At 42.1% G+C, this 11878-nt stretch overlaps 1 protein-coding gene across 4 annotated transcripts in view; it reads left to right on the top strand.

Annotated features, from left to right (window-relative positions):
* Positions 1 to 775: 775 nt before the first annotated feature.
* The window catches only part of TGFBR2 (transforming growth factor beta receptor 2), a 77652-nt gene continuing 66549 nt past the window's right edge, over positions 776 to 11878 (top strand). Inside the window, exons 1-2 of one of the 4 annotated variants that reach the window (XM_038391372.2) lie at positions 776 to 1192; positions 8975 to 9094. In XM_038391372.2, the coding sequence (XP_038247300.1) occupies positions 1096 to 1192; positions 8975 to 9094 (217 nt within the window). In that variant the 5' untranslated portion in view covers positions 776 to 1095. The remainder of the gene's footprint in view (positions 1193 to 8974; positions 9095 to 11878) is intronic. The other 3 variants (XM_038391373.2, XM_038391374.2, XM_038391375.2) reach the window with 3 other exon arrangements.

Below are 11878 nucleotides of genomic sequence, written 5' to 3'. Positions count from 1 at the left end.
ACAATTTTCTTTCAGGTGATTTTGCACCTGTGCATGTAGATTTTTGCATCAAAAAGATACAACAATGTGAATTTCTCCGTTTTCATTGCTTGAGAAAATTGCTTTAATTTCCCTAGCAATTTGACCCCTTTTGCAGGCAAATTTTCATTCATTTCCCCTTTTGACAATTTTCTGCAACACCTGCAGCCTCTTTTCAATTCTGGAACAAAATACCTGAGAGGCAGGTGACAAACTGTTATGACTGTGATTGCTGCTACCCACTGGCTTACTTCTAAAAACTGAGCACAAGCTAGGTCTGTACTAACATTTCCTGTTATTACTGTCACTTCAACTTCCCTGCCCCATTGTTTATGTCACCTGCCTGCTATGTCTTCTCTTTCCGGCCCTGACACAGCAATGTGAAACACACACGTGGAGTGCCACCAGGGGAGACCTAGTGGAATCAACAAGCAGGCCTGTGTGCGGGGGAGCAGTCTGCCCACCTGGCACGCATTGCACCATCTGGATCCTAGCTTTTAAGTTCTTCAGGGCTGGGCCCATTTACCGCTTGTGCAGCGCCCAGCACAAGGGACCCCAATCTAGCTGCTGCCTATAGGCGCACCCCATAAACCCATAACAGGTTGCTATTGCAAGCCTTGATCACATGGCTAGGGGGGGAAACTCTCCCCTCTTTGCTTCCTAGGCAGGGCATGCAGACAAGGCGCTGTGGCTGGCTGGCGGGCGTTTGCGGTGGCTCCGAGACCCGCGAGGGGCGGGCCCAGAGCAGCTGAGTGACAGGCGGCTCAGGAAGGGGGCGGGGAGCCAGGGGGCGAAGGAACTCGTGTCGGAGCTAGCAAGTCCTGCCCAGCTGTTTGCGAAGTTTTAAGGTTTCCTGTTTCCCTCGCGGCGCTGAAGCGAAGCGGAGTGAGTCAGCCCAGCCCAGCCGCGCGGCGCCCCGGAGCAGCCAGCCCAGCCACAGCTGCAGCTGCTGCCGCTGCCGCTGCGGCGGCCTCGCCTCTCTCCCCGGCCGGCCCGGGGTGCAGCCTTCGGCCCCCCCGCCCCCAGCAGAGGCGCCCCACTTCTCGCCTCGGCTTCCTATGCGGAGCGGGCTAGACCATGAGCCGGGATCTCCTCCGGAGCCTGTGGCTGCTGCACGCTTGCTCGTGTTGGGCGCTCGTCGGCAGCACCATCCCCCCTCAGGCGCGGGGCTCAGGTAAGTCGCAGTCCCGTCCCCCCGCTTCCCCTTCTTTGTCCGGGGCGGCGGCGACCCTCCAGGCGGCTGTGCAAGGGGCGGCGCCGTTCGCTTGACAGCTGCAGGCAGCAGGGGAGCGGCGCTGGCGAGCCCCGGCGGGGGGGGGGGGGGGGGCTGCGAAGTTCGGGTGTTCGCCGAAAGGGGCTCGCCGGAGGGGCTGGGCGGGTCGGGTCGGGTCGGGGCTCGCCCGAGGCGCCCTGGCCCGGGAGCCGGCAGGAAGCGCGCGGGGGGTTGCTCTGAGGCGAGCCTCGCCCGGGCCGCGGGGAAAGCGTAGTTCGGAAGTTGGCTGCTGCCTGTCCCGGGGTTATCGGGCGGCGCGCAGCGGCAGCCGCCGCACCTGGCCCCACGGTGAGCTGCGGCTGCTGGTGCCCCTCCGCAAAGGGGGCTGGGGGCCCTCCTCGCAGGAGCAAAGCGGACCCCCCCCCCCCGTCTTGCTTCTCGGGCTGTGTGGGGCAGTTTGATTAGGATTAACCCGCTCACCTGTGTGCTGCCCTCTGGGGATGAAAAGCGCTTCTCTGAGCCCAGGCGGCACTGTTGTTCTAGGAACCTGACACTTGGCATGCAGGTAAAGGGCATTCAGAAAGTGGCACTCAAACTAAGTGGAAAGAAAAGGAGGACTTGTGGCACCTTAGAGACTAACACATTTATTGGAGCAGAAGCTTTCGTGGGCTACAGCTCACTTCAAATGCATCCGATGAAGTGAGCTGTAGCTCACGAAAGCTTCTGCTCCAATAAATGTGTTAGTCTCTAAGGTGCCACAAGTCCTCCTTTTCTTTTTGCGAATACAGACTAACAGGGCTGCTACTCTGAAACCTGTCAAACTGAGTGAGTTAATCTTAGATCCTATTAAGGCCCCCAGAGTATTATTAGGCTGGAGCACACACAGAGAGACAGTGTGTATCCCCGATTTGCTGCCTGGGCCTTGCCATGGGCCTAGCTCTGTGTAAACTGATCTTGCAAAGCATGCAGCAGTGTCTTAAAAGTTACTGAATTTTCTTTTTTTGTACAGTCACTGCATGCAATTGAGAATTAAGCACTGGTTATGAGTAGTTGCACTGAGAACTCTCACTTAATTAATTTCCTGCCATTGCAGAGGCCTTGGGCATTGCTGGCACCTTGGTCTCTCCTGTATTCTGCCTCTGGCGCACACAGTTTAGTCTCCTGAGGACTGAAGTGCTTTGGGCTTAATATAGGGATATCGGAGTGAAATTCAGTGGTCTGTGATATACAAGAGATCAGGCCAGATGAACTGATGGCCTTAAACTTTATGAAACTTCAAGCACTCCTTCAGTATTCAAAGCATTCCTAAAAGTTAATGCATGGTTTGTGTGGTTTTTCATTAGACTTCGCATCTCTGTTCTGGGAATTTTTAATTGCTCTGTACATCTCTGGATATTTTTAAAGCCATGGCTCATATTACTATTATTTTATGTTGTGCAAAGAGAGAGCAAAGTGCCTTACAGACTTATGTGAAAACAAGGTTTGCTGGTCTGAAAACTTGCAAACTGGGGACCTAATCCCACAAATACTTATCCCGGTGAGATCTCAGCAGGACTACTCACATGTGTAAAGTTATCTGTAAGTGTCCAGAGGATTAGGCTCTAGAACATGTTATTGAAACTGGTGTTGCCTATTAATTGTGAGGGGTCCATTAATAAAGGGATAAAAGACTTCAGATTGCTGTAGAACAAAATTCTAAACGTTTAGCTTCTAACTTGATTTAACCTCCAAGGTGCATGTTAGCACTAAACATCTATTCTTAGGTCTTTAAGATGTATTCACTGCACAGACTGCTTAATGCTTCTGAAAGCTTTGCTCTGAGTCCTCAGATTCCTTCATTTGGTCTATAGAGACCAGCAAAAACTGGAGAATTGTTCCATATTGGTAAAATACACTACAAAGAGAACTATCATGTAAAGTCTCAATCCTACACATACTTTGGCACTTGAGTAACTTTGTCCATGCAAGTAATCCTGTTGAAGTCCCAAATATGTGTGAAATTACTTGTGTGTATAACTGTTTGTAGGTTTAAGGCATAAATATACAAAAATAGTATAAAGTTCGTGTCCTGAAGAAGTTCATTGTCTGAGGGCTGACCATAATGTAAGAGTTTTAAATGCGATATGTTTAGCTTTGTATTAATTTTGTTTACAGTTATATCATTTTTGACTAATAAGTGGCAAAACCCAATAAATGATGATTATGGTAACTTGCATTTAATCATCAGAATAAAAGTTGCTCTGGGTAGGTTCTTGTGACACAAAACCTTGGTGAAAAAGCAATGCATCATTTTTCATCTTCTACTTTGTTTCTTTTTTACTATATTTTTCTGAAAACCAATTTAGACAGTTTTAGTTTAAAAAACGGATAAAAACTGGAGATAGTTTAAGAACATTTTTCTGTTTTCTGCTTACTCAAAAGAAACTTTTACTAAAAACGATATTCAGAACACAGTTAATATACTGTTTAAAATTTAGACTATTACAGTATCTGAAATATTATCATTTCATATTCGGTTACTCCTTAAGCATCACAAAGTTTGTTGAAAATACCTTTTTTTGTAATGATCTTGGGATTTCATAAGAATTTTAATAATATTTGTAGCAGGTGGACTTCCAAACTAAAAACGTTTCTGCTTTAAAAAAGATGCTCTATTATTATCTATAGACTAAAAGGCCTTTGCTCAACATAGCTAGTTATAATATCTTCACCACATGGAAGAATAAAGAAATATTTTTGAAATTATTATGAATGCCACAATACAAGTTTAACTGATGATGGACAGTGGGCCAGGTATGTGTGATAAATCTGCACCTGTGTACAAGTAGAACTCAAAATAGAAAAGTCACACTCCATTCTTGAAGAACCTGAATTTATGTTTTGGGGTTTTGTCACACATCAGCCTTCAGTTCTGTAGAATGAAGGCTCAGCCCCTCAATCCAGCTAAACTTTATATTATTGTCTTAGTTTTAAAAAACATCTAAGTACGTTTCCAATCATTATTTATGTACTTGTTCTAATGCCATCTCATAGTCTCTCAAATGAGAATAGTCTACATGACACATTCCCCCTGCACCTTTTTTTTTTTTTAATATTGTAGGGAAACCTGTGTATATTATAAAAACAATCCCGCTTCTATTAAAGCCAATGGCAAAATTCTATTTATTTCAGTAGGAGTAGGAGCTAAGCCATAGTGTGATTCCAGTTACTTTTAATTGTGTTGCATCTTTGATTTTTTCATTACCTGGACCATGAGAATAGGCTAGCAAACTTTACTTGAACTTCTAGTCAAATTCTGTTTCAAGTTCTCCTGTATTATTGCAATCTGCAATCTTTGGTTGGCAAATGCTGTTTAGGAGCATGTATTTGTTTAACAATGATTAAATAGATCCTTAGTTATTGCAAGTTGATGTAGCTTCATTGACATCAATGGATTTACACTGATTTACACAAACTGGGGATCTGGATACTGTTACAAATGGAATGTTTAAAAAGTTAATGGAACCATTTATGTTGCTTTTTAGGTTTTATTTTGTTTTGCACTTAGATTTTGTAAAAACTTATTACTATACATCTAAATTAAATCTGACGGTGGTCCTTCAAAACCATGTTCCTTTTTTCATGTGAAGAAAATTATTCATGTTTATTTGCACTATTGATCCTTTAGGGAGGATTTCCATCTATGTGTTGTAAACATTTGTCATGTAGCAGCTATTCCTCTTTCTGTCAAGAAAAAAAAAAGAGCTCAGTATCATTGATGAAATTTCCCAGATTTCCTCTGCAGGACACTTTTAAGTGGATATTTTTAGATTCATGGTATGAGCAATTTTTCCTAGTAGTGCTGTATCACAGCTGCAACGCCATGTGTTCTCTTTGCAGTTACACCTGTTTTACACCACTATGATTCCATTGGCAGCTATTGAGTTATGACCAACTGATGCTGGTGTAAATGAGCAGAACTAATTCCTGCCTGATTCTTTACTGCCTTGCACCTAGTGGAGCTATTTGTGTCTATGCAAAGTGAGTGAAAAATGGGCTTGATTCTGATCTGTAGCTAAGGCTCACTCGATTCAGCTGAGTTTGTGGAGTCAAAAGCTTTGAAACACTTGGGCCCATCTGGAGCGGCTCTTGGCATCTAGCATAATTTAGGGTATTCTCAAGGCTACTTGTAAGTTATCCTCATTTTTGGGGCCATTCTTGCAGTTTCAGATCACTGGAATGGAGACGTATGTTGAGAATATTACCTTTATCCAGGAACACCCCCCTACAAAGGGGGTAAAGGCAACATAGACTCTGAAAAATAGCCAGCTGTGTGTTAGCTCTACACCATCCAGGGGTTCCTCCACTCTAGGGGAATCCTCAACTGAGTAGATCCCTTGGGTGTCAGCAGCTTTGCAACTCCATAGCAGTGCAGATCAGGTGGGATACAGCTGAGTATCTGGCTCAGTTTGTACTGCTGTAAATGCCAACATGGCATTTTTAATGCAAAGCAGTGGAGAATCAGTTCCTCTGTGGCAAAATAGTAAATCTGTTTAAGCCCTGCCTTGAAAGGGTCAATGCCCTTGGCTTTCATCTAGGTTGCTTAATAGGTTTTAGGCCTCAAATCTGGTCAGGGGTATATTGTTTTCTACTAGACAGTAGAAGTAGAATTTACAAGTTCTTGTAAGCAAGAATAAAAATTAAAGGTGGATGGTGTTTACTTGAACAAGCCTAATCCTAGAGGATGAAAATAGCCCAAAATATATTAGAAAGAATGCTTATCTATAGGTTATTCAGCTAGTCCCTTTTGACTTTCAGCTCCAAGTCAATGGGATAAGAGTTACTTTAAGAAATTAAGGGCCCAATCCTGCAAACAACTTACTTCTGAGCATTTTGTTTATGTGAATAGTCCGATTGAAGTTCCTGCTTACGTGAGTGTAAGAACTGAGATGGGTGTTGCAGCTATATCAGAGTGCAAGGCACTATTTGGTGTTGTGAACGAGACACTCCACGCTAAATGTTTGCATGAGTGGGCTTTAAGTGATGAAAACCCAATTTTCAATTAGTATTTTTCTTGGGTGTATTTTCCAGTACATAGACAGGACAGCAGAAATGATATCAGTTAAATGTAGCACCCACTTATCGCCCACTGTCTGAAATGGTGCAACTGTAAGTAATAAACGAAATTTAGGTTTGACAAAAAGCTATATACAGAAAAACAGACTATTTCAAACATAATAGAACAATGAAACATTTTTTCTAATTAGGGGCCATTGTGTGTGTGCTTAATTCTATCTCTATTTGTGATAGGATTTAAGCACATGATTAAACACTATTAACTTCGGTAGGATTTAGCAATCCTTAAAGTTAAGCATGAGTTTAAAGTGAAGTCTCAGTTCAGATGCTTTCCTGAATCAGTCCTAATATTACTTTGGTTACCGTATAACAAAGTTTAGCAACAGTTCAAAATTGTAAGAAATGGTGGCATTTGAAGGAAAAAGACTAATTCCTAGTTCTGTTTTTTTTTACTTCTGTCTGTGTGTGTTTTTAAATATCCCAGTTCCTTCATCTTTGTCTTCTTGTAATTGCAGTTTGTTATAATTTTATCTAAGTTTTCAGTAACATCCCAGCTCCTCCCTTTATATTGATATTAGAGCCAATTTCGCCCCTGGAATGATAGTTGAGGAAAATTCTTTTGCTGAAACAGCTGGCAGTTAGCAAGCTTTTCCTGCTGGCATCCATCCCTAAGTTACCCTGATTAGGATGGTCTTCCTTCATTTGTTCCTCGTGTCTTTTTTGGATGAGTGGCATCATTAAGAATGAATGGAGTTTCTAGTCTGTTTCATATAATAATAAAAACAAACTGTTATATTGTATATAATAAACCATAGTTATTTAGAACTGGTCCAATAGTCCAGTGTTCATTGGTCCAGTTCTTCACACACTTGCCTGAGAGTAGGTCAAGAGCAACTCCATTGAAATAATGGAGTCATTCTAAAGTGATACTGATGTGAGTGAGAGGAGAAATGGGCTCAGTCCTCCACAGATGCAGCCAGATGGGATGAGTGCAAGGGTAGATGCACCTCTGTAACTCACAGGAGCATCTGGTTCCTGATATTTAAAGCATTTTTTATTTTAAACCTTCATCCACACCAAGGGTTAATGTTTTGCATTTAACTCACAAGCTAACTTGAAACCATAGCTATTCAAATGCTATCTCCCCCCGACCTCCCCCATTCCGCTTGTATCAAAGGACTCTCTCTTTTGGTCTTAACAGAAGCGCCACATCCTTGAGACAATGCATCCAGCGATTCTCATCTACCTTTACTGCACTGTGTGTTACATTATGATCATGACTGAGAGTAGAAGGTTCACTTTCCACAGGTGCAAATAACTACATAAGATACCAGCTGGTGGTGAATCAGGCTCATCCTGTTTGTGAAGTCATGTAAACACTTGTATTAGCTGGATGGGTTGGGGGGGTATCTGCACACATTTTTTGTTAGGACTTAGGTGATAATATTTGGAGTCCAATTGATTTTAACATGGATATTGTGTGTGATCATAATGGCTCCAAAATTATTATTTTTTATTGTTACTCTTTGTGTTACAGCAACAGCTTGAGACCCCGACTGAGAGCAGGGCCCCGTTATTCTAGGCATTGTACAACCACCTAGTAAGGGATGGTCCCTGTCCCCAAACAGATGTACATTGACATCAAATAATACAATGTAACGGTCCTTTAGAGCCTTTGCATTGTGTGACCCTAATATACTATTATAATTTATTATTTGTATTGCTGTACTGAAGAGAAATATTCTAAAGTAGGAGAGCACTATGCTCTATTAATATATGCTTTGTACTTATAGAATGCTTTTCCTCTGTACATTTCAAAATGTTTTTATAAAAGTGGTTAAGCACTAATATCCTGATTTTTAAAGAGGGGGAAATTGAGAAGTTAGAGTAATCCTAATTTGAAAAGTAACTGTAAACATGACATTGTATTATAACTGTGTTTTATTGACTCTCAGTAAATTCCAGATCAAATTTTGTGCTTTGTGTGTATATAAAATATATATATATATATATATATATATATATAAATAAATAAGCGTATCTAACTGCCACAAGTTCAACCTGTAATTTGTAAGTCAAGCTGTGCTTTTTCTAGCTTATGCATTGTAACCAGTGATAAGAGGTTCTGAAAGATAATTTCTGCCCTATTACACCTGTATAACCCCACTGAGGCATTGTACTGTTGTAACTGAGGGCATAAATTGGCTCTGCAATTGAACTGAATTCAAAATTCTGTTGATGCAGGTGCCAAAATAAAATCCATCTCGCTCTCCCATGATTGTATTGCCTCTTTCAAGGAGTAAAAAGGAAGATAAATTTATTTTTTTTCGAAAAGTGAGTGAATTTGACAGAATATACCCAGAGACCAGGTCTGTGAAGTAGGAAGGTGTCACTTTTTCAAAGCAACTTGCCACAGTATGGCTCTTACATGCACAGGGCACATTAATAGACTCCTTGGAAAACTAGCCTTTGTGCAAGCGAAGTACATCTAGGGCCACGTCCTCATCTGGCATAAATCAGCATAACTCTACTGAAGACAATGAAGCTACACTGATTTATATCACCTGAGGATCTGCCCCACAGAATTAATAACTGGCAACTGTGAGTTATGAGGCTCTAATTCCTTTGAGCAGACCTTTGTGATATTGTATCTTACAAGAGCCAAAATGATACAGTTCTCTTTCCCAGAACAAGAAAGTAATTTGGCTGCAGCATTTGGGACTCCCTGGAGCCTAGAGAGTAAAGATTTCAGGAGGCCACAGGAAGAGGGAATTTCCAGAATTCCAGAATGCTGGGACATGATCAAAGGTATGATTAAGGCTTTTAACTTGGGCAGAACCAAGGGGAGAATGAATTATGGCAATGTTGCAGATAGGGGAATAGGCAGACTCAGAAAAGGGAGCTGTGAGAAGCAAAATACTTTAATAGTATTTTACATTAATATAATTGCCTTTCATTCCAAACAACTCATCATTTCAAAAATTATATAAGCATAAGAGGCACCTCACCCTTGAGAGGTAGGCATTAGCAAGGTGGAGTGAAGGACAAAGACTTTTCAAAGATAAATGGATAAATGTTAATCCAAACTGTGCCAGGGGATTTTTGATAGGTCTCATCCAAAAGAGAGACAATTCACAAAAAACATGGTACTAATTTTGTTTACTTTGGAAGAAAGAAGGGCTGAGTCAGCTCTGCCAGAAATTAACCTGTGATTCCATTGAGTCTAGGTATTTCAGACTTGAGGGGTAGATAAGCCATTATCAATTTTCCTGCTCTCAGAATTCCAGCACTAAAAGTGTATGAGTCCGCATACCTGTTTTCAGACTTTTGGGGTGTCTGCGATTTCTGGATGAGAAGAGGTTGAGGGTAAGAATTTTCTTAGCTCATTTCACTAACTACAGTAAGTGCATTTTAATGAAATTTTTAGTATTACAGATTGTACAAGAAAGTGAAGTTTGGAACAGTCCACAGATGAAAACCATAACCCACTAGTAATTCAGCCATTTTCAGGGGCAAAAATAGAAACTCTTGACCAAGGTTCTTCAAAGTGACTAATGATTTTGGGTGCCTCCACATTTAACACCTTGTGTGGTTTTGAGATACTTGAAATGACTTAATTTCCAGATGATGGATGGCTCAGTACTTTCTGAAAATTATACCCTTCAAAGTTTCTCACGTCAAGCATCCAAAGCCATTAGTGACTTTTGACATTGTTGGCGACAATTGTTGCTCATTAATCTAGAAAACCCCTTAGGACCTGTCTATACTGCAGCTTGGGAGTGAGCTTCCCAGCCCAGGTAGATAGACTTGTGATAGTGGGTCTTGCGCAAGCGTGCTAAATATTAGCTGTGTAGATGTTGCCACACTGGGGGAGGCACAGGCTAGCCGTCTGAGCTCAGAGCCATGGGGTAGCATGAACTTGAGCTCAAGTGGATAGCTTGAGTCTCAGCTGATGCAGCATTGTCCACACTGCTATTTTTAGTGCATTAGCTGCAAATATATGTACCCGGGGTGAGAGGTTCGCTCCCAGCTGCTGTGTAGTCATACTCATGGACTTCAGTGGGAGCTGAAATCACTTAATGCCCAGCAGGACTGGTCCTTTTATTTATATATATTTTTTTATGCCCATGAAAGAGAAATCTCTATCTACCAACTTCACAGAACTTGTTTGCGAGTTTTGGTTTTGGAGTACATCTGTAGCCATCATAATAATAATACTTGGCACTTTCCCCCTTAGATCTTGAAGTGCTTGTTGGTATGTCTAAGTATTTTATTTGCGTTTAAAAAAAAAATAGATGTATGGAGAGGGAAATATGATATGGTGTAATTAGTACTTTTTCACTTAGTTTTTTCTCAAATTGCTTAGTCTTCTAAAATATTCCTTGGATGGGTGGAAATTGCTCCAAGTTTGCAATTTTGAGGCTGATCTTGATAGGTGCAAAGTACAGTAATTTTGCTTCCATTCATTCTGGAGCTAGTAATTAGCCCAGAGTAGCACTTCTCTGTTATTTTGAGTAAGGCATTACATGACTACAGGGTGACTTGTGTTTTTCCTTTGGCCCAAAATGTGAAGCAATATAAAAGACTTAAGAACATGATTTTTCTTCTTTATGTTTTCAGTGATTACATTGTAATTGCCCCCCACACCTGCCCTTTTCCTCTGGGAACATATTCTAAAAGGCATATTCCCAACTTGACTCCATGGAAATCTTGCAGCATTGCTGTGGGTGTCTTGATGCCAGACTCCCCCTCCCCCCCCACACACACATACAGTGCCTGCTGAAAGCCCCATAGGATGGGTCCATGATCAGAGAAGGAAATCTTTGAGATTTACCTTGTGAATTTTTCTTGAACCATACCCTTTATGGGAGTGATACGGTGGGCTGTGGATTTTGCAGGCCACAGCTTCATCAACACTATTGATCATGATCAGGAATGCCGTAATACATGAGGATGGAGAAGAGCTGTCATGCAGAGGTGACTGCTGCTCCACTGTCTCATTTACCTTTCATTGATTGGTTCACAGCTCAAGCCAACATAATTTCCTTCCTCTTCATATTTCCACAAGGAAATACCACGCTCTGGAGGGGACTGTGTTATGGAGCACAGCGCCTGCCCTGCTGTAACCCTGTAACCCCTTCCTCCTCCACCCCTTCGATCCTATGGAGCTCCATCAGTGTGGATCTCTGATGGGCGGCATCCCTGTTGGCCAAGGGAGGGAAGGATGGTGCCATGGTGGTGGCATTCTCCTACTTCCCCAAGGAAATGGGGTGATGTATGTGGGTGGATGGCCCCTCACTGTGTGTCAGTTTGGGTTCAAAGAATTTTGAGCACAGTAATTCCTGAACAGAATTTCTGGATGAGAGCCCCAAGGCCATCAGGAAGCCCAGTCAGTCTTGCATTGTTTCTCCTCTCCTATAGTATGCTAAGTTAAACAAGACACAGGACTAATCTTTTTCCCCATTTCTCCCTAGTTAAGAGTTTCGATGTGTTATGAGTCATCAAGGAGCAGTGAGGGTGCAAGGTGGCCCCACCTTGTGTTACTTGACCATTTTATGGCTCTTTTCTATCATGGCTCTTTTGATGGATATT

The sequence above is a fragment of the Dermochelys coriacea genome, chromosome 2 (genome assembly GCF_009764565.3).
Source record: "Dermochelys coriacea isolate rDerCor1 chromosome 2, rDerCor1.pri.v4, whole genome shotgun sequence".
Taxonomy (NCBI): domain Eukaryota; kingdom Metazoa; phylum Chordata; order Testudines; family Dermochelyidae; genus Dermochelys; species Dermochelys coriacea.
The sequence above is the reverse complement of the archived record's forward strand: the minus strand, read 5'-3'. Positions and strand labels throughout refer to the sequence as shown.